The sequence below is a fragment of the Acanthochromis polyacanthus genome, chromosome 11 (genome assembly GCF_021347895.1).
Source record: "Acanthochromis polyacanthus isolate Apoly-LR-REF ecotype Palm Island chromosome 11, KAUST_Apoly_ChrSc, whole genome shotgun sequence".
Taxonomy (NCBI): Eukaryota; Metazoa; Chordata; class Actinopteri; family Pomacentridae; genus Acanthochromis; species Acanthochromis polyacanthus.
The window spans coordinates 38,033,617-38,057,810 of record NC_067123.1 but is presented as its reverse complement, the minus strand read 5'-3'; the positions used below and the strand labels follow the sequence as shown (position 1 = coordinate 38,057,810).

At 42.6% G+C, this 24,194-nt stretch overlaps 1 protein-coding gene across 7 annotated transcripts in view; it reads right to left on the bottom strand.

The window, feature by feature from the left end:
* The window catches only part of rbms3 (RNA binding motif, single stranded interacting protein), a 314,380-nt gene that overhangs the window by 132,900 nt on the left and 157,286 nt on the right, over positions 1–24,194 (bottom strand). For all 7 annotated transcript variants that reach the window (XM_051955312.1, XM_051955307.1, XM_022198395.2 and 4 more), the window contains one exon: positions 12,860–12,951. In XM_051955312.1, coding sequence (XP_051811272.1) covers positions 12,860–12,951 — 92 coding nt within the window. The remainder of the gene's footprint in view (positions 1–12,859; positions 12,952–24,194) is intronic.

Genomic DNA, 24,194 nt, shown 5'->3' with positions numbered 1-24,194 from the left:
AGTGTGTACTGCTCTGCAAATTAGCCCGGGAGACATTTTGTATCTATGTCACACACCGAGCAAGAGAGAAGGATGCGGATGGATGCTCCCTCTACTGAGCGGACGGTTTGATGGTAATCACATCCCTGGTTTTTTCCTCCCCTCTTCCAGCTTGTCTACCATTCTCAGTTTTAACTTTTTTCAGCTGTCACACTCCTTTGGAAGAAGGCAGCCATCTGCTATGAGTCATACCATGCTCTGAATCAAATGCAACAACACAGACTTGCAGTCGTGTAAACACAGGCGAACGCAAACGACGGCGGCAGACAAATCGCAGTTGCTGGCAGAAACAAAGACATCCCCGAGAGCTAAACATGTTTGACGCATACGAAAACCTACACATCCAGCAGAAAGCTATGAAGTAAACACCACGGCAAAGAAGCATGCAAGTAAAACAAACAGAAAATTTAAAATATTTTGACATTCAGCACCTTAAAAAAATGTGAGGATGGAGTGCAATAGCTTAAAAATCACAGTAATCATCCATGGCAGTCGAAAAAACATAAAAGGAACAAGTAAGATGTCTTGAGGAGCATTTTAAGATGCTGTCAAAGAGAAAGGTCACCACCTTGATCGTGCCGTACGATAACACGGGGACAACACCGCTGAGACAACCAAAAAGATAATGCAAAGATAAAACCAGAGATGGCAGCAAGATAGCGGTCACACAACACAGCAGCGACACTAAGACAGCATGAAGAAAACAGCGATAACACACCCCAAAAAAAACAATGCATCACAAGCAAAGCACAACAAACCGGCGCTGGGGCCAAACATCAAGCATACAGTAAGTGAAGGAGACAGAATAGCTGCTTTTAAGGGCGGAGTGGAGGAACGAGAAACAGTGACAGACATAACAAAGACAAATGGAGATAACAGGAGAGAGAGTGAGAGAGAGAGACGACACGACGAGGCAGCACGAAGTCGCACAGCAGACATCGCAACGCGTGCAGACAAAATATTGACACTGTGCACCGACAAAAAGGGCAGCGGAGAATTTAGCGGCTTCTAGATAAGAGCTGATATGAATACGTGTGCGGGAAAGGCAGCATTTGCATGACAGGCTCTTTCTAAAAGCGAGCAATAAACCGCTTTTTAAAAACACACAAGCGGAAACTGTGCTGCGCTTTGGTAAGAAAGCTATTAGTATGAAATTAAATAAAGGGCGAGAGACTTTGCAAAGTTTTTAGTTTCTTCGCCTGCACTTGGACCCTTGGAGTGGGAATGTGCTGACGTTTTGTTTTTCGATGTAAAACACTTTGAAGGCGAGGCAACGATGTGAAATCACCTCAGAGGGGGCTAAGACACCCATGTGCTATACATCTACCTGTCTGCTCTCAATTCCTCCCTCTGAACTGCTGACCATCTCTTACTCCATCTAGGCTCTGGAGAAAACCGCAGATAAAAGATCCTGCACTGCACCCCTCTTTAAGCTCTGTTCTTTCTTCCCTCCTCTGTTTCTTTTCCCCTCTTGCAAGTGACACAGTACGAGCACATACAATACATGCGTGCACCCATAAGGCCTGAGGTCTTAAGGGCTTGAGCGCGGATGAACTGCGCTGACCTTGAGATTTTCAAGATCCCTGCTTTCTTTCAGGAGCACAGAAAGAAAGATCGATACAAAATGTGAAAAAATGCACCTTGCACTGTAATGTATGTGTCTGATATTGCGATGTGAAACCTTATTGTGTCAGTTATCACCTATTCTGAACATCCACATCAACTCACAAAGACACAAGAGAGCAGAGGCAGCTAGATGAAGAGAATAAAAAGGGTTTCCTCTATCTCATTAGGCTGGATGGCCACTGTGTTGGTGTCAGAGAGCTGGTTCATCAACTCCAGCCCTGATCTGCCCTGCCTGCACTCGCGGCTCGGTCCTACTGCAGACCCCTCACATATGATTGAAGCCACTGGAAATGGAAACAGTCAGTGTAATTTAACATGGCATACCCGCAGAATTCATTAAAAGGGAGACAGAGAGGGAGGCTGTGAGAGAGATGGGGCACTATGGATAAAAGAAGGTAAGGCTAAAGGACAAGAGGGAGGATTCTGAATAGGGTGGCTGATGATTTGCCGATAGCGGGCTAAAGAAAAAGGAGCAGGCATGTCTGATTGTATTTATTTGATGAGAAAATGGGCCTTTAAGGAAATCAAAGAGCAGCTATCTCTAATGCAGACTAGAAACTGCATTATTGCGAGGGAACATATAGATATGGAGGGGGAAAAATAATTGCAGTGTTCTTTTCCCGTGTGCTAATGTACTTTATGCGATATAGCAAAAGTACACGGTGTTACTGGTCCATCTGCAAAAGAAGCACAGCGATGCCTGGCAAAGCTGTGTTAGTGTTAACTGTGTTGGCACGGACTCAGGCTCTACGCTGGGTTGCGGCACCCAAAACTACCATTAAATATGACCTATGTAGAGTGACTCTCTGTGTGATGGGAATGTGAACTCACACAAGCGTGCAACTGGATGTAAGCTTAAAGCTGGCATCTGGACTGAGGCTGCTGCAGTGGGCGGGTTGGATTAATCACATGAATTTTCTAGTAAATTGAAGATGAATGTAAGGCTCCTCTGATGTTCTAATATAGTCACTAAATGTGGTTGAGTAAGTAGTGACGACTTCACATTGTTTCTATTGCCTGCACAAAGTTGGAAATGTCTAGTTTGTCCTTAAAAACGCATAGTTTTTATAATGGCATACAGATGTGGAAGCTGTGTATATTCTGGTATATACTCCACCACATCCTAAGGTATTCTTTGAAAGTACTTTACAGTAGCTGTTGTCTTTCTTCTCTTTAGTTCTGACACTGACACACTAAAATGACCATATTATGACAGATAACGCACAGAGCACAAGTCTTGTTTTTAAATCCTCCTTTAACATTTTGGAAAAACACGACAATCACTATATTAATTTACTTTTTCAGTGCATCCAATGTGATGCTATCAGACATGTCAGATCGCAGAATGTGTGTCTGTCAGCACTGCAGATCTTGCAGTTTTACATTAGTAAGGTGAATAAAATTATACATAAATCGTTTCAAAAAAGGAAAGGTTGGGTGCCCAGATAGCCCAGCTGTCTGGGTGGGGTGACCCATAAAACAGGGGCTATTGTCCCCGACGCAGCAATCATGGGCTTGAATCCAGCCCATGGCCATTTAGTGCATGTCATTCCAACACTTTTCTACCCATGTTTCCTGTCTCTCTCTCCACTGTCCTATATAATAGAGGCAAAAAATAAATCACTAAAAATATTCAATGTGTGCGTACTATCTAACTTTGTGCAGTGCATTCTCTAATGCTGCATGCATCTTCGCCCATAATGTAATCCTTTGTTTTAGATAAGGTCTATACATGTGCGGCTGTTGCTTTAAAAACTGTCTGACGCACAACCGGAGCTTCCAGGTTCAGCACATTTTAAAGCATTATGTTACTACTGAGAGCTAGCCTAGCCACGCTACACCCATGTTTCTGAAGGCACAAGGGTCTAGGCACGCTCGACAGGGAGGGAGGCGGGCTAAAAGGTTGTCTATCAAATCACTCTGCAGCAATTGGGTAGGTATACAACCAATCAGCGCAACGAATAGGCTCCTAGAGCGCCGGAAATCAGAGGGTGCGGGAGTTTGGTGAAGCCTTATTTATACAGTCAATGGGTGAAGCTCAAGTATATTACAGACATGTTAACAGAAAGATTATTCAGAGTCGGTGCTAATGGAGCTCAACGACTGTTGTCGTTTTTGTTGTCAACCCTGGCAGAGAATTAAATTAGTTGCCGTGTGTTGTCTAGCGCGGCGAGGCTAGTTGTTTCCGGTTGTTTCTGTCAAAATCGTCGCGCCTCTGTCGTCACTTAGTTACGCCCGCCTTCTGACTCTACACTTCATGGTGATTGGTCCGGCCAGTTTTAGGAGAATCCAGCCTCGAGCCTTATGGAGGGTAACTAGACTCACCCTGGCAGAGAATTAAATTAGTTGCCGTGGGTTGTCTAGCGCGGCTAGCCTAACTGAGAGCAGATACATGCAGCAGAATAAAACCGTCAAAAAGCCGGTTTTGGAAGCACAACTCAAGGTAGAATTTCAGTTTTCCAGACAATATCAAGTATTTGTGAAATGAAATTTAACGAAAGCAAAGTGCTCCGTGCTCTCTGTTCATCTACATCGACTGCACATCTGCTGCCAAAGCCTGATTCTGAGGAGCTCGGTGTGGTTGTTGGGGCTGAACACCAAAAACACGTGAAGTGACGTACAGGTTGATAGAGGGGTAGATAGAGGGAAAGCAGAGATAGTGGGACTGGGGTTGGCTGGCATTGAGGAATCTAATCCCTGAGTTAATTGGTATGACTGATGAAGACAAATTGAAATGGGTCAGCTGAATCAGGGAAGAGAGGTGGGGTGGCCCATTGTGACGACTTGGATGCATGTTCAGAAGCTAAAAAAAATACATAAAGAAGAGTGAAATGCACTTAGACAGTGGTGAGATGTTTAGAAGATTGCTATTTAATTCCCTTTAAGTCCATGGCTGTGGGAAATGAACGCATGCTGGTTTAAGAATGCACCAAACATTCTTGGTGAAAGCCTTCCTTAACACTGAAGCTGCACCATTGATTTTCCAATATTCACATCTATTCACAGGTTGTCTTCTCAGGGCCAGCTGAGTAAATGAATGCAAAGCGTTTCACCTGGTCTGTGTGTGTCAGTGCTGAGTGTGGAGGCCCAGTCCTTTGAACGTCGTCTCTGAGGGCCCACTAATTGAGCCAGATCAATTCACAGAGACAGCAAGCAGGTTGGCACAGTTGCCACATCAAAGAGATTCTAATAACTGCACACTGTGGCCATTACAAGCCTGAAAAAGCCATATTTATGTTCGCTTCAAAGCAAGCATGGCACCATTGAACATACTGAGAATGCAGGACGTCACTATTTCAAGCCTGCAATTTAGACAAAAGGTCATTTTGGAGCAATTTGGGGAGAGAATAGATGCTATTCACGCATGCATAAATACAACCACACCAAATTGTACTTTAATTAGACACATTTTCACAGCAAGAGTGCAAACCAATAAAAAACGCATGCAAAAAGATTACAATGACAGACTGATATTCTTAAAAAGAAGTTGTGATAATAGCCAAATGGTTCCTCTGTATCTGTGCTATATTTCACACAGCAGCATTCATGTCGTGTTCTGTATCAGTGCTGGGATGTGTGGAACCTCAGTGCTGACTGCTAAATGTACAAGGTCTTTTTGAGCTGTGCCGGTCATACTAACATGATATCCTAGTACTAAAGTAAATCAACATGCTCTACTTGAATTTCCCTTGGGATTAACAAAGTATCTATCTATCATCTATCTATCTGTCTATCTATCTATCTTGTTTCATTACCTTCCTACAATATGAAGCTGTGAGCTACATAAAGTTCATAAATTATAAAACCAATAATTCATAAATAAAACTCTCCCAATTCATGTGTATCTTAATTGTACCATGACAGGAGCAGAAATAAGAAATGATCTGGAAATGGCTATGGGGAGATTGAGACTTTGTATTAGAAGCTTTGGAACAGACTTCTTCTTTCATTATTCCTTTATCGATATTTTTTGAAGAAAAACCTCAAAACATTGCTTTCAGTGGCTTTTGACTGCTGTTAGGAGGTCGTAATATTTCATATTTATTTTGGAAATTGATCCTTCAAGTTGCTATTCTCTCTTGCCTTGTTTAACTTATTGATTTTACAAGTTTAATATTGTCTTGATGGTTGCACATATTTTTTTGCTGCCTTACTGATTAAATGGACAGCGCTTTGGGTGACACAGGTTGGTCTTAGTCGTGCTATATAAATGAACTGTCCACAGCACGCAGGCAGCAAGAAGCAGGAGCCAACAAGCAGTGAGTCTTCACTAAACCCTGACGCCTCCAGTTGTTCTGTTTGGTATTCTGGCACACGAGTTGCTGTACAACACCTATAGGCAGCACATACGAAGGCTGCTATCGGCATCAGCTGACTGGAGCTGGGCAGATTTCAGTATAAGAGCTTGTGTTTGGGAAAGGCCTGAGGGGAAAACATGCTACACCTGTCAGTCACCACCTGCACCGCTTACAGCAAACGTTTGTTAAGCGATAGTCAAGTGGGTTTTGAGCATTAGTTATGCTTCCATTTGCGCGGCTGGATGTGAGTTTGTTAACATGTAAATCCTGAGGAAGTGGGAGAGGGCAAGAGTTGTTGAGCATGTGGCTACTTCCTGGCGACAGTATGTACTAGTGTAAAATCTATTTGCATCAAACCAATTAAAAATAATCAAAGTGGAACAAGTTGGTCATTCATTTCTGGTCACTGCTACTCTGCATGTACAGCAGGTTTAATTATGCTGATGCTGTCCATTGCCAGTTGTCCCCTGCCTCCCCCGTCTTTCCATGTATCTCGTTCTCACTCACCTCTCTGCCTGGTAAGTGATAAGTTTGTAACTTTGTTCATTAGTGCTGGCCTGTCTCCTGCTGTACCGGCTGTCTGAGGTGACATTATGGCTGGCAGGCCTCTCACTCTCGCCTTCCAGCACTCTTTCTATCCGCAGTGCCTCTCACATTTCTGTCTCCCTCTCAGTTCCATTTTTTCCTCACAATCTCTCCTACCTATCTTTTTTTCATTCCAGCTCTCACTGATTTCTACTTAGTCTCTGTGTCTCCGTTTCCCCCCTTTCTCTCATGCTCGCAGCTCGGCACGTCTCCGCGCTGCTCGGCGAAATAATTTACCGCACGCAGTGCTCCCGCGGATGATTGAAGCGTAATTAGACGGCAGAGACAGTGGAAGCCAACAGAGGTGCTTGGGAGCCAATGCTTGTCAGATGGTCTGTCTCACTCTCACTGGCTTTGCCCTTCAAAACTATCACTTCTGCAGGAGGAACAGGGAGGGGACGGTGTGCTGAGCCACGGCGGAACTAACTACAGTGCAAAAAATGATACATTAGCGAGTGATTATATCTTCTTTTTCTATTCGTCATATTATCTCACCGCACTGCAGATATTTCCGCAGGTATCAACATTTTATTTTATTCATGCCATTGTCTCATAGGCCTGTTCAATCACGACTTCAAATTGCTCTAGAAAAAAGTTAACAATCTCATTTTGACTGTCAGACTTATTTCTTTTCAGTAAGTCTGCACGTATCATAAATGCTAGCAAATGTAATCATTTTAAGTTTTAGATAATTTGCACAGTATGGGGATCAACATGATGCTGAGGGACCTTCTTATACTTCCAGGAAGATGAGAAGTGAAGAGAGATGAGATGTTGAGCTATAGTCTGTGTTGCAGAGTGTCTGAAAGCGGAATGAAGCCACAGGTGTTTACTAAAGGATGAAACTTTAAATGACAAAGGAATGAAGTATATGCATGCTATGCTTATGTGCTGACAAGCTTTATCCTGACGTGCTGCTTTTAAATGCGAAGCACGATGGGCGAAAAATATGGAAAGAAATGAGCTGCTGTGAGTGACTATAATCACAAGGATGCCCGTGTTGATTGCAGCTTCAGAAGGAAAGTGCTGATCATCACACTGTCACCATATGCTTCGTGAACAAACACCGAGGTGGATGTCAGAGGGGAAAAGGCATCGAGGTGGCGCAGTGGAGAGGTGAGCGATGCTGCTGAGTGAGCACCCGCATCCCCAAAGTCTGTCCAATTATCCCTGCTGTACACACAACATACCGTGTTCCCCCTACATTCTCCTCAGATTTAACCCATGCTGTAGGGGGGAGGCAGGCTCCAAGCTAGCTGCTGTCAGCAACCAACTGTAACAGCACTGTCAGCCGTCCCTTTGATTATCGCCCAGAGGTCACCCTGTGTTGAGCCGAACTGTGGGGTCCTGGGTGTCAGTGGAGCTAAGACGTCAGAGGAGTCACCTTTAAAGGATAATAAGAGGACTGCTGACTGACTGCAGACCACCCAGAGGGGGATCCGTGCTTTTCACATGAATATAAATGTGATATTGACAGGAAATCTTCCCCAGGAGAGAGAGAGAGGAAAAGACAGCAGAGGAGACGGAGCAAGTGAAAGGGAGTGAAAGCGAGAATACATGAGAGAGAGAGAGAGAGAGAGGGGAGGAGGAATGAACACTCCGGTTCGTTTCACACCGTTAAACCATCTGAAGCATCCGCTGGTGACTACTGGTTGATGGGCCGGTGCGTGCACTGTGTTATCATAAACATTTGGGATTCACTTCATGGAGGCACTTTAATGATGCTTTTAGCATAATTTCCCCACTGTAATGTGAAGTGAAGGGCAAGCAGCGCCTTTCTGTCTGCCCGTAGCTTCTGTGAACCTTAGAAATATTAGCTATTCAAACAGGGCCAGTGATGGAGACGCTCTGCACCACAGGCTTCATCCCCTCTGCTTAAACTGGGACATCTGTGAAAACTCTCCATCATGGATACCATTGTTTTGTTTGACACCTTAGTAACTGGAGATACATTTTTTGTATAATTTGAAATAATCTCAGTGTAAAATCTGTAAAAAAAATTCTTATTTTTCCACATCAGAGGAAACTCCTATTTAACATGTCAGGAATCTACACCAGGAATAACAAAACTAATTCCAAAAAGCAGATTTTTTTGCATCTTTATGAGCATCATGGGATTTTAGGTCAGATCTAAAGTTTCTATTAACCATAGCTAGCAAAACAGGGTGCACTTTGGTAGACTCCATAGGATGTTGGAGTGATTTTGCTAATTCTAGGCTGTCCACACCGAGTCAAAGAAAAAGAGTAAAAAAAAAAAAACAAAAAACAAAAAAAAAGATAGTACAAAAAGGACAGCTTTGTTTTCATCCGGGCTGTTATCAGCAGAAGCCGACTGCAGCGAGAATAGGGAGGGATGATTTCCATAAAGACTGGCTGTTGTCTGAAAGCAAGCAGCTGTCAGGCGGAATTACCTCTCCGACACAGACACCACAATCGAGGGCGCCCTTCCCATAATTCAGTCTGATTGGCTCAAGGGGAAAATGGCTGCCTGTGGAGAGTGAGGCGAGCGGCTGGTTGACAGGTTTGCATCTGCGAAGCTAGATGCGGCGTTTACCTGTTATCATTCTGTCTGCTCGACGTGTCAGTTTTCTCAGTTCGGAAAGCTACCTGAACAAAGTGGCAAAGAGAATAGAGTCCATGCTGTGAAGAGGCAAGTACGTGCCTGTAGTCTTTTTTCTCTTAAACACACACAGACTTACATAAAAGGGGAAGCAAATTACTGATATCTCAATGAATCCTGTTAAGGTTTCTGGAACATTCTATACTTTGTTTAGCATTTTTTTTAATTAAAGGTATAAATTTAATACAATAATTTATAAATGCACTACAAGTTTGTTTCTGTAAGCAAGTTGCAACATGTCATATTTCAGTGATGACACATGAGCCCTTTTTTGCACTTTCTTTCATCTTTAAATCTCAGTAACAGTCACAGAGCAACCAAATGTGATGTAGAGTTTCTCCTCTTACATTAACCACATTTTTGCTGTTTTACCCTGCAGTTCTTAGCATATTATGTCTCTGCTTGTAGTGAACCTGTACTGTTAAAAGGAATAAAAAATGACATGTTGGTCAGCATGCTTATTTGCCTTTTTGCAAAAAGTTAAATGAGAAGATCAGTACTACTCATGTCTTTTTCAAAGACATGGACCAAGAACTGGGATCCTTTAGAATGAGTAGCAAGAGGGAGAATTTTAGAATTCTCTAAACTCCGAAAAAAACATCCAAAAATACACCAAACAGTTTTCTAATGAACACAATTGGCTTAGCTTGTTTAGTCTGGTTTCATTTTTAAAAGGATTTCTGAACTGTAGATGGGGCCAGACTAGCTGATTGCCTTGTTTTGAATCTTTATGGTAAGCTAGGCTAATCACCTCCTGGCTCCAGCTTCTTATTACGTACACAAGAGAGTGGTATCAATCTCCGCAGTCTGGTCTTTGTATGAAGGAAAGAGCACGCCTTCTAAAATGTAACATCAGGCAACAAACACAAATCAAATGTGTGTCTCATTGAATGTACACCGAAAAAATAAAATGTTTTGTGTATAGAAGCATACACACAATTCCACAGCAAATACAACTGGCACACGCCGTCATGCCCATGCACACACACACACACACACGCACACACACGCACACACACGTGCTCCACACCTATGCTAAGTGCTCTTATCTGTGACTTGTGTAGAGGTGAGTGACAGGAAGGGAGGCACAGGGGGGAAGTGTCCTTTAGGTGTCTTAATTATGGCTCCTCTCCTCCCTCTCGCTGTCACCATCCCCAGGGGAGGGCAAGACAAAAGGAAGGCAATGTTTCATCTCTGCTGCCTTGGTATTTCAAATTCCAAGGGGAGTAAGAGGAGAGAGACAGCGGGCGGCTACATTGGTGGAAGAAGAGGAAATCAAGTGACGCTTCTCTTTTTCTCTCTGTTCCTCGCCTCCTTTGCGGCTGTGTTTAAAATAAGGCACCTTAATAAAAGTGTTTTAATGGCGTCAAGGCAGGAAAAAAAAAGGCGCAACTTGATTACTGTGACAGTTTTATTTAATGAGCTCAAAGCCTCTGGCTCTGACTTGCGATTCGTTTATTACTTTGTTGTGGAGAGATATATGTGACAAAATGGGGCAGAGGGAGTGAGAGAATGAGGCTGAATGCTCTTATTGTGGAAGTCGTCTGTGGCGTTAGCAGTCGACTTTGTGATTTACACCTTCCTCGATGCTCACCTGCGTTTTCATCCGGCCCCACCGGGGGAATGCAGCTCTGTCATGACAGAACGGAGGGTGTCAGAGACACCTTGGCAGGTAGGCAGGCACAAAGACAACATGCTGTTAATTATTGATGGGAATAAATTGCACTCATTGGGTGTTTGGCAGGGCAACACATGGTGGATATGAATACAAATGTGTTTATGAATGTGTGCGCGAGTGTGCCGGGGAGAAAAACGAAGCATTAAACCGAGGGAAAGGGGGTTCAAGAGAAAAAAAAGAGGGGGTGAAGCAGTAGGAGGAGCCGGTGGAGTGATGGTAGTGATACCTGGTAAAGAGACATTAGAGAGATGCAGAGAGAGTCTATAAAAGCAAACTACTCCTTAATGTCTCTCGCAAGTGTGATAAAAGCACAGAGCTGCTGCACAGAATGCTGGCCTTTCCATTTGTGTGAACAGAACAAGGGAGCATTCAAAAATAAACTATTATACACAAATGCTAATAGAAAATGATTTTGCGAATGTGCCCACACACACACACACACACACACACACACACACACACACACACACACACACACACACACACACACACACACACACACACACACACACACACACGTGCAAACAAAGATTCTTAAAAAGGTCAGCTCTTTTGTTTTGGGACACGAGACCTCTCTCATGAAAATATTGACTGAGAAAAGGGGAGCGATGCAAAGTGTGGTCTTAAAATGAGATGGACAAAGAGCACGGCGTCTTATCTGTATTCCGAGAGCCTGCCCTCTTATAAATATTGGAAGAAGGACACTGGTGGGGAAAGGAAACGGCCAAATGGTGCATTTGAGAAATGGCACACCTGAGCACCACACGGAATATCATCTCCTCCTGTCAGATCTCATCCCATTTGATCAAAATAATTGCCACCTTCATCGTTATCATCAATTCTGTCATCTTCACCGGCGCCGGCGCCATTCTCCATCTCATCAGGCCTTCTTTGGCTTCGAGAGGGTGGGTGGGAAGAGGGGGGGGGGGGGATTTTTTGGATCAGATCAAATGCCTACCATCTCATCTGACAAAATCACTCATGGTGTAGCCTCATAGTCATCACCATATTTATTGCTTCAATGCTACTGACATTTTCTTCACCTATTTCGATATTCTGACACGGCCCAATCTTTAACCGGTACAAGAATAGCCTGGTTTAGTCATGCAGGCTTGTCTGTCATAGATGTCTGGAGAGAGGGCCCTGCTGTGCTTCAGTCTATGCTAAGCCTCTGTGCAGCCAACAGGGGCATGTACAAAATTAGAAGATAAAAATGACATTGCACTCACTGATAGCCTGAGCCTTAGATCTGACACCAAATGAGGAAGCTCTTTTCCTGGTACCACAGTTCTTTTGTCAGACAGCCAAATATGAATTAACCAGCATTCAGTCACAACATTAAAATAAGATACTCTATAGCTAAGTTTTAATACTCCTAATCCACTTCTCTTTGTGAGTCTGTCAACCCTGCTCCATTGCACAAATGACTGTGGCTCTCTTTGTATTAGTGAAGCAGCTTGTCTCATCTACTTCCACTTTAGCAGCCTAATAATGCTGCACAGCATAGCGCAAGTGGCCGGTCAGACCTCTGTTAGAGCGGGGTTCCAACTCACACATGTTGCACATAAGCACACACTCACACACAACACAACAAACCCACGTAACCACTTGAAACAGAGGGACCCACACTTGTGCATGTCTTACATGAGACTACAGCTTTGTCCATTCACAGAGTGTCAGTGAGATGAAACAGACCTACACGCACCACAGTCACCACCCAACTTGTCATCTAACAGTACTGACAAGCAGTTAACAGCCCACATTCGAAAGTCTTCTCATATTAGAGCGAACAAGTTTGTCATTAAACAGCGAAATACTGTGGAAAATGACTGACTATAAAACGTGTTTATGGTCAAAACCAGTGTGGATGTGGGTGCTTTCAGATCATCCAGATCTATTAAGTGTGTTAAATGCACAATACTAGATCCCTGGAGGGAGCTGAATGTGCAGCAAAGTGCTAATGATAATGCACGGTGAAGTGGAGACGCTAACTTGTTTTTAAACACTCCTTACCTTGGCCATTTGGGCCTGCACTCCGGTGGCTTTGAGAGACGACACGGCCTTCTGTGCTGCAGCTGGACTGTCAAAATCCACAAAGCCATAACCTGGAGAGAGGAGAGAAGAGAGGGAGGGAGGGGAGCAGAGAGAGAGGCAAAGAAAAACAGACATTAGTAAAGCAAAAATGAAGGCAGATGACTAACAAGGAGAATGACAGGCACTTGGTAATTGTAGCAGTAATAGGTTGGTAACATGACTACAGAGGCTGCCAGTTCTCATATCTGGTGAGCACTACATTGTTTGATAATTAGCGACACTGACGTTCATAGGGGGATGCTATGCATCTTAATTAGTAGCATGGATGAGCGATTTAGTAATAACAAACCCCGGCACCCTGCCCACCTCTACCTCCACATAGGCTGATGCACTGCATGCATGTGCAGACACACACACACACACACACACACACACACACACACACACACACACACACACACACACACACACACACACACACACACTCTCGGGTGCAAACACGCATAAAAGTCAAAGAATAAAGAGCATCACTGTTTGTGATAGTTTGTGGTTTAATACATCATACACATTCCTTTCAACAAGTAGGATAATTAATGAAATGGAAATTTATGAAAAGTCCATGATTAAAGAATGTTAGCCACATGTACACGCTCACATACACGCACAGACATGTCAATTAATTCTTCAAAACATTACTTCTCCCTTGTTCAGCCTTTTGATTTTTGGAGACTGTGAAGCTGGTTGGCCCACATCGTGTTCCTCAACACCCGGCATATTAACACAACCCCATTTCACAGCCTCCATAATCCTCTCCCCGGTAACAAATCTCTCAAAGGTTGACAGCATACCAGAGCTGCTGCCATTTCCCTCTCTCTCTTTCTTCAACTGCATCTCTCTTACATACACATAAAGACACACTCTTTTTCACATTTTAGCCTCTCTGCTCATCTTCTTAGCGCCTTCCTCTGTCCTTCTCTGTCTCCAACACACTTTCTTTCCCCGTCTCTCTCCCTCTCTCATATTTTTCCTGACATTAACAGCCATCAGCCCCCATCTGGAAATTCATCAGCAGAGGAAAGCGAGGGGAATGAAATCTGTGCCTGTGATTTATGAGTTATTGTGATCCCGACGTTCTCCGGGATGTATCGGAGACGGGGGTCACGTCTGTGTTAATTAAAATTTGGTGGCGGATTAAAAGCAGTCAATGGTGCCCTCTGATCCACTGTTTCAGAAGGAAAGTGTAATTAGAAAAGGATAATGGCTTTGAGATTGGGGGGGGGGGCTCACCATTGCAGTTACCCCCATCAACTTACCAACCATCACATACTCATGTATGAAAACACACATAACGTGTTAGAATACCTTGCTTTCTAACCAGGTCTGTCTGCAGTTTGCTTTTAAAAAAAAACAGCAAACACGTCAGTTCCTCAGCAGTTTGAAGTGTTTGTGTGTGTGTTATGCTGGTGGTGGTGAGGGCTGGGGTCATTTTCCTGTCGGATGGCGGTAAAGGAGTGTGGAGTAATGTGAAAATCATAACCTGTGGCGGAAGAGAAATCGAGCGCAAGGACTGATTAATGGCCAGCTGTTAGAGTGCGGCTGGGAGGGGTGGCTCTTTAATTGTAGAAATATGAAGCGCCAAAGTGAAATGTCCAGGTTCAAGTACAGGCAATAAGAGAAACTAGACCTTTTCTTTTAAAAGTATGCACTATTGGATTAATTCTTAGCTGCAATTAAACAGCACACCCATCTATTTTTATACTACTAAACCTATAAATTTGCAATTTTAATCAGCATTTAAAGAAAGCCTGAGCAGCTTATAAAAGAATATTTAACTGGTGGTTCGGTTTAACCAATTACAGAAAACACATTTTCTCCCGCATCTTCAGCGGTATCTACCCATGCAGATATTTTAGATTTTTCGTGGCCAGGATTTGTGGTATCTGTCTGACATTTCTTCCACCTTCCAAATCCAATGAAGATTAAGTGATTATTGGCTGTGGTGAAACTGACACTAACATGTTTATCTGCCGTGAGACAGTCTCCTGCTGTGATGGACCATGCAGAGAACACTTTTATGGGACTACAGATGGATGATAAACCGACAGCATTCAGTGCTTTTTCTAAGGTGCTGAACCATTACAAACTAGTACAGCTTCACTATACCTCCACATATAGACTGCCCAGTGTATACTATTTATATAGTATATAGGGATATAGACACCATTTTCCCAAAGTACATTTGCACCTCTGGCGCTTTGATAAGGGTGGTGGAGAGTGCTGTGTAAACGGCAATCCATAATCTCAACATTGCTGCCTATATATTTTCTGACAGTATCTATACCATTTGAGTAAGGCATCCAGCTTTGCTATGAGCTCTTTTTCACTACATACTGAAATACATCAAACAACAACAATAATAAAAACACATACAAAAGAACCAGTCAGTAGTTAAGACGTCTGGCTCTTAGTAAAGCCATGCATGCACAGACATCAGAGCAGAAAGGCTGAGAAATGAAGCCAACACTGAATAGCTAAACACTGCAGTTCCTCAGGTGGCCACTTGAGGCCACCTCCAGAAGTGATTCACTCCCCATAGTTTCCCCTGTTAATATGCTCAACTTCACTGCATTTATAAACATGCTTAAAGCCTGGTGCAAAAAAAAAGATTTTGGTCCCTAAAGCTAATTTCCTGCTCAAGACAATTGTCACGGTTTGTGAATGTTTAAACAACTCAACATTTAGATTGTAATAAGGCTTAAAGTAATGGATAACTAAAGGTGAATGATAGACGGGTACTGTCATAGGACAAATAGCTGAGAGACATTGCTCATTTTTTCTTATAGTTACTGTAAAATTAAAAATCCAAGATGAGCTCTTAGGTTATCATTTGTTATCTATGTGTTTATTGCATGTACAGGCATCTTTGATGCTGCAAATCTATATACCTAAACACCTAAAGGTGAAAAGGTCACCCAGACCAGCCAGAGAAGATATGTTTAGGAAGGCCTCAGTGGTTCTTATACTGTATGGAAACAGAAAACAGAGTTAAATTTGCATCTATGGCTATTAACCAACAGAACAGGAATTTCTGTCTGTTCACTATAGAAGTTGTTGCAAGTGTACTTCTCCTTTGAGAATCGGGACAAACTCTGTCTTCATTTATATACAATACTGAATCTGCCGAAGACTCAGCAAAGTGTTTCATGTTTTCTGAGTTTAATGACAGCAAATTTGCACATTACGAGGACTCAGGTATTGACACTATACTTCAAAACCACTTCACTTTGATGTCACAGAGGGTTTGTCCACCTTTATATACAGCCACTGGATCATAACATCCTAAGTAACATCTAAAGTCTCACAAAAAGATTTTAGGTGGGTTGAAATCTCGTTCTCTATCAATGTTTTATTGAAGTTTTCCCTTTAATTTGTCAAATGTCTGCACTTCTTTGTTCACAGGGAGCTAAAAACCCTACAGTAACCAGGATACTGTTCAAAAGACTGCTGAATTTTTTAAATGCTATTTCCAACGCTGTGAGCACCACAAACAAAATTCCATTTACCTTATTTGCACTGGGACTGAGACAGAAAGCTTGCCTTTTTCATTATTTAAGTGAACTGACCCTTTAAATGGCAGCAGATTCCACTCATTCCCACTCTTTAGAACCTATTAACCGCACATTTAGAGAACCGCACATAATGTTACCAAGGCCCTCTGGGCAACGGCTGATTCTCTTTAATAATCAGAATATTCCAGTGGTGGATACTTGGAACCCCCAATTACAAATTTAATATTCAGCCCACTACTACCTAGAGTGCACTTATCAAACTTTTAGCAGGAGGAGGATTTTAGAGAATGCTGACCTATATTCAGTCCGCTCTGAATGGAGCTGAAGCTGTGAGAGGAAGGTAGACAGAAAGAGAGCAAGTGAAAAGGTGTGTACAAAAGAAAGGCAGAGTGAGGAAGGAGGTTATTTGGGGTCAGCTGAACGCACTGAAGAAGACTGAATTGACACTACTGCCTTAATAACAGAGCCAGTTTGCTTTTTCCCCTGTGCAGTTACTGTAGCTGATATATGCATAATGATTCTGTAATGTGGAATGTTTGATCTGTAGCCGCGGGGTAAAACTCTTAAAGGCTTGTTTTGTTGAAAAAGAGAAAAATAATTGAGAGATAAGGAAACATTTAAGGCTCTATTTGTGCTTTTACTAGGCAGGATGGTTGCATGGAGGTTACAGAAGCTCTTCTATATGTGTAGACTGCATATAAGCTGGATTGTTTTTGCTTGAATACTAAAATCTTTGAAGTTAAGTGAGTCTGGTTCATTGTCAGTGTTTCAAAAGTAAAGATTTATGCATTATATTGTTAAACTATATTTAGATTTATGTTGCGGTGTAAAGTTCAGCTGTAACTGGATTTTCTTTTTGTTATTTTCATATGTGAAAGTACATACAAAATGCAATTGCACCACAGTTTGTGAACATTTTTACATTTAGTGAAAGAAAATATAATCTTCTTGGACATGGAATGAAACATTTAGTAGGGTTTCACGGCTTTTAAAAGCAGCTAACTGACTCTACAGAGCCACAACTGCTGGGAGATGAACTGCTAAATGAATGGTATACTACTGAGTGGAGTACAGACCAATTCATGCTTTTTGTCTTTGAGGAGAATCCACATGCAGCCCTAAAGTTTTTGCCAATTGTCCCTGCACCAATAAAACAAATAATGCTCAGCACAGATGCTTGCTATGAGGAGGGACTGAGAGATTCACGGTCATCCACACCTTTAAAATTCATTAATAAAAGAGTCATAGTTAAAGTAAGCGCTGCAGGACTTTGGAGGTACTTTGATTTGTACATGTTTTCCACTGACAGCGCTCAACCGCAGTAGGAACTTCTAAATTCTCCAGAAATCCTGTTATGTCCAGCCACTGTGGTTGGCACTCCTCAGGAATAATCCCATTGACACAGTGCTACAGTCCAATCTGTAGCTGCTCTATCTCGTAAACAGCACAAAGTGACAGAATTTCTGAATCGTTTTGAATCTGTTGTGTTTTTCTGTGTTTAACGTGAGGAGCAATGCGACTGACTGATGTGTGCTTATTGTAGTATGAACAGAATTGTGCAGGCGTCTGTTGTCTGCTTTCAAATCTGCATCGGTCTGCATACACAGATGTGGTAACCATTAATTGGCCTTACATCATGGGTCTGTATAGTCTAAGAACATGCTTTGTCCCCTTTTTAAACAATTATACATAGTTTAATGTACCACTTTAAATTAAAATCATCCCTTCAGTCCATCAGAGTTGCTAACTAATTAGCCTAGCTTGCTCACCTTATTCTTGATTCCACTGCCACTGCAGAAAAACAAACATATTTTTCAAAGCCACATTTGTTAAATGCTTTTAATGAGAAAATGCATTAAACTGACGTTCGAAGACTAGACGCGCATACCATGAAGTACTGCATGTACAGAATAACATTACATGGATATTACACTGATCCTTGGTGTGTCACTGAGCTGAAAAAAAAAGTTGATTAAGCTGTGAAAGAACACCTGGGTCAAGAAAAATAAATGAAGCTATCATATTCCACATATTATAACAGTGCATACAAACACACAGGCACCTACACACAGATGCAGCTTGAAGAATGAATGTCTGCAGCCAAGTACATGCTGTACTGCTACTGTATTCAATGCGGGTACTCTAGAGTTACAATCTCAAGTGGGATGCAGAGGGCAAGGTGTTGCTTTGAAGCCTCCACGCAAACACAAACATCCAATCGATAGCTGTCACTTAAAAGCAACTCAAAGTGACTGACTACATGCGTGCTTGCTGATAATGCTGTGCAGCTGCACACTAATATGGACACGCACGCACACCGACTTCCTGAAGGACACATATATCCACACACACACACACACACACACACGTATGTACGGACACACAGACTGTCCTTCTGGGAGGAATAAAGACAACATGAGCCACCATATCATATTTCTTGGTCTGCCTCTAACTGGGAGCCTGTCAAGATAAAAGAACCGTCTTCAGTCAGTTACTACATGATAGTACTCCTCTGCTACCGTTGCTTCTACTCCACTTAGTGACGGTTTCTTAAACAAATGTATGTCTATGAGGCGGGGGTGCTCCTTAATGCAGTCCCTTTACGGAGGAGCAGAACTACAGTGGATGCCACCTTGGGCTATGCTTCACACAAAAGTCTTCAGTGGAGAGTGGAGATAAGGGACTCATTACAGCGCGTGTATCGACGTATCAATCAACCGTGCATCATACATGCATTCACCATCAAATTATGCTAATCCTAATTACTTCTGGGGAAAATTACTATACTTTATCTGCTAATAGTCGGGATTGTTTGGGGTTTCCTACCTACACTATCCCCCCCATCATTTTCCCCAATATATCCATTTTTCACATTCTCATATTCAGCGCTAATGATCCCATTTTGCACTGCATACAATGGAATAATAATGCCCTAAGTATGAATAATGAATCAACGACAAGTCACAGAGCATTACAATGGTGTGCGGTGCATACGGCGTAATTGTTTACGTCCTTGTGAGTCATCAAGAAGAGTTCTGAAGCTGCTGTTGCACATGGATGATTAATCTTTGTAGCTACATATATGTTTATAATTCAAACCTTGCCTGTATTAAAGTAATTATGGTTAATGGATGAGATAGATGGGCTACTCAATGGACAAATATGTATAACAATGCTGTAATATGATTCCTATGATTAATGGATTCATGACCGTAGTACTGCGTCACGCTCCATCCTGCCTCACTATACATGCAGATATATGACTGAGAGTTTACTGCATATACAAGACAGACAATTCAGTTTAGAATCAAGTGATTGTGTCAGGAAAAACGACAAACATTCATTGATTCCGGTTTCTTGATCTCAGATTTAGATCAATCTGTTGAGAATTTTTTTAAAGTCTAAAAACAATTCAGTAAAGAAAAGTCTTAAACCCCAAAATATTAAGCTTATTATGATATAAGACAGGGGAAATAATTTCATTCTCACACATTTAAAAAGCTTAAACCAGGTATTATTAGATTTTTTTGACTAATAAAATACTAAGACAATAACAAGATGATTAAAATAGTTGACAATTATGAGGTTTTTCTCTTCATCATTTAGCTGTTTGAACACAAATAAGGTTTATCCTGCAAAGCACTCGACAGGAATGAAAAGAAGCTGCTGAAATATTTCATTGTCTGTACATTTATAGACGAGTTCTGTCCATCTGGAGGTTTGTCCAGCCCTTTTGCTATGCAGGGAGGGTGGGTGGTGGTTTTGGGAGGTTGCGGTGAGCTGTGCAAACACTGAGGGAGAGAACGGAGGTTTCAAAAAGCGAGATGGCATCCATGACTAACTGTGGCCAAGCCAAGACCGACTTGGTCCCACTCCAAACCCAGAGGAGAGCATCCTCACTGGAACTGCATTCCTCTGTCCTCCCCCATTTATCCTGCACCACCAGCAGCTGACTGATGATAAATTTTGCGGCTACCCTCAACTAAACCACGCGGTGGTATGTGTGTGTGTGCGTGAATGTGTGTCTCTGTACACGTCTGCTCGTTGAATGGGTGTGCAGCAGTGTTTGCGTGTGACGCCCAAGCATTTCTGTGTTTGTATGTTTGCATATGCATGCATGTGTGGGCACTTGAGCAAACAGGGGAGGATCATAAATCTATCTTTCTGTTGAAGGAGCCCACAGAGAAACATCTGCAAAGGATTTTTTTTAACGCCGTGTATTAAAATGTTTGCTTAAGGCTAGGGCCTTTTGACCACATCACTGTCATCACAGCTTTGACACTGCATAGAAGTGACAAGTCAAAAGCGAACACTTCCCCAGCGGTACTACATGCACATCTAACACCCTATTAAATAAACATCAGTGTTGGCATCAGCAATCAGAAAACCACTCGAAATCCTTGAGCAAAGGTTTTTTGGAAATTGCTTCCGTACACTGCAGCTCCTGGAACCACTTAAAATAAAGATCCCTTGTTTACTTGACCATCCTGTCTGCCTTGTGCTTGGAGACAATACCCATTTGTTGTAAAATAACTCTCATAGAGGCATCTTTTACATTAGACACTGGAGAAGAGATAGCAGCACAGGCAATTAACTTATCAAGCCTGCAACATGGATTTATAGCTAAGGCATTTGTCTTGGACTGAAACAGCCAGTCTATTGGCTGTATTGTATTTCTTGTCATCTTCTCTCACAGGTGTAGGAGTGTCCTTGTCAGAGAGCTGCAGTCGGCATCTGCAGAGGGCAGAGAGCCAGGGCTTAGGGCCAAGGGGGCCACTGGCAGCTCATTGTGCTGAAGACAAACTGAACGCAAGGTTGAAAAAAGTAATTCCTCATCCAATACCTGTACAAGTATTATAGATGGGATGTGTATAACAGCAATGTACCAGCAGAATTAATGCATACTGTACTGTATATTCGGAAGGGACCTGTTAAAGCATGCTGTTACCAACAAATTGTCTCCTTTTGTGTAATTCTTTAGAAACTAATGCGAAAGTGATTAACAAATTGCACTGTAGAAATGATCTTGAATCTTCTTTGCTAATGCTGAAGCAGTGATGCAGTGTGCAATACGGCACAATGTGAGATTAACATTTTCACAGGTCAAATATAGAAGCACTCTAACATATGGGTTCACAATAATCATTTCCCCTCCATCTCAGCATTTCTTTCATCTTCATTTCTCTCTGCATCATTTTTCTTCCGTTTCTGCTCTTTATCTTTTGTTCCTTAATTAATTCATATCCATTCACACTCATTAGCTCCGGCACAGCACCATATGGCTTCTATTACATTTCCAGCCCTAAATTCAGTTGAGAAACTATTTACAATATGCGAGTTTGTCAGATGAGCAGCCTCCACTTATATCACAATCCACACTGTGTTCTGAAAAAAAGAAAACAGTATCCAGAAAAACAGTCTGGGTTCAAAAAGCAGCTTTTAGCATAACCTTTGGAGGCACAAGATGATTTTCATGAAGCTAAAGAGGCATTCATAAATGAAGTATTCACACACTGAAAGAAAATCTACTCGATGCTGGCATTCACTGAATTAAATCTGAATTTTTTTGAAAGAATTCTTTAAAAAGCGTCTCTGCACAGGCACATCGCTCAGCTCTCTGGTAGCATCATCAGCTTGCTAACTTAATAGCAACACCCTGATGTGTTTGGTGCAACATGTGAAGAGCACTCGAGAAAGGTTTGAGACCTGAAGGGTGTTAATTACTTGTCAAGAGGTTGTTAAAATGAGACCCGTGGCAAAAAAACTGAGTGGCTATACAGAACCCACACGCGGACATCTCAAAGAGCACACACAGAGACTCGCATGTTCAAAGCACGAATGCCAGCACCGAGCACGTACAAGTGGAGAAGCAAACACAAAGTGGTAAATGCCAACACACACACACACACACACACACAGCCACACACACACACACACACAGCCACACAAGTTAGCATACTGTATATTCACAGTAATACAAGTGCACCCACACTTGTAGACACACTTTCGCACACTCAGGTTAGAATGTCAAACAACGTTGAATAGCTGCTCATTATGGCACCCGTTGATGTGAAAATGCCACGAGCAGTATAAGCACATTTTTATACAAAGAGCAGGTGCAGTCCATCTTTCACACTTCTCTTTTCACTTCACCTATATAGTGTCTTAAAATACCTGCTCTCTCCCTCTTCCCGTCTGTACCTGGAGATTAAAACTTAGGTATTCATGCCTGGTGCCGTCATCTGCGGCACCGTGTTATCCCCATTTGAGCGTTTGTAATAAGAAATGTAATCACGTCAGGTACCAGGGCCTGAGACCACCACGAGCAAGACGAGAGGACAGGCTAAATATTTGAACAAAGCCGGATCAATGAAAAGCAAGTGCCCCCCAGAACACGGAGAAAATCTCCAGGTAGAGACAAACATTAAAATCTGGACAAAGACAAATTGTCCTATTCCTCTGAACAACTATGCAGCCCATTTCTTCTGTCTTGCATCTGTTAGTCATTCATGAGGAACGGCCTGGCCGCCCCCAGCTAGCCTTCCTGTTCATTGCAGTTATGATTTATGCCTTCCTTAACTAATCAAGGGTATGATCATTAGTCAGGGGATGTGCGAGGGGCCAGGGCCTTGGCAGGTCAGTGGAAGGCCGTATCTCACATTGTGGTTCCCCTGCCATCCACGGGTAAGGTCCGGGATAAGAGATGACTCGGGGTACGCCTCTTCACCTTCCACTAGTGCCCGCTGAAGCATTTGTCAACAAACAAGACAAGGAAAGGAGCCTGGGGATGTGCTGTAAAATGGATTGAGCCAATGACAAGAGAAGAAAGCCCTGGTTCCCAAGAGTCTGTTTGTACTTCGGCTGAAAATGAATACAGATTTTTTAAAATCTTCTTTAGATCCAGAGGACAGACAGTCAACAATAAGACTTTTACGATTTACAAAATTCCCAAATTTGCAAAAGATGTGCATGCAGAGATGCTCTTGGGAAACCTTGGTGTATTATGATGCATGATTTTCTGGCTCCTGGATCTCACTTCAGCACGACCTCCACTGTACTCGCAAAGGAATTAAAAATACAAACACATAAGCAGGAGACGACCACACTGCATGCAAAAACAGCACAGGAAGTGAAGGGGATACAAAAGGTCAGAGCTCAAGGAATGCAGTGCTCGTGGCCCCACTGCTTCTATTTATGACAAAACTTGGCCAATCAGACGCCCAGTTGGTGAACGGCCAACTTGGAAATTACTGGAACGAAGACTGAGGGGGCAGCGAGGCGGGAGTCAGGGGGGGGGGTAAAAGGACAGAAATGGGATTTTTGTGTGTGTGATTGGGAGGTGTTAACAAAGGCTGCGGGTGTTATCCAGTGAGGTTCTGCATGCTGAATCTGTCCAAATCAATGTGATTATCTCTCAGCTATTGCTAATTAGAGTCATTAATACGCAATGCGAGCGGGAAACGGCACACACTTTCTCTCCCTTTCTCCTTCGACTGCACTCGCCTCTTTCTGGAATGGCTTTGAGGGAGCACAGGCATTTGAAAAAGGTCCGTTGTTGGCCACACTTCAGTCGAGATTCTCATCTGCACATAATTCACTTTCAAAGGGCAGAGGGGGCGGCAAAGAGAATCCTTAATTGCGCCGGCACAGTGTACAACATAGACAAATGTTTATATCTTGGCCCTCTAATGAGAAACCAATAACGGATGCAAAAAGCACTCCCTGCCCCCCACCCCCACCCCAAA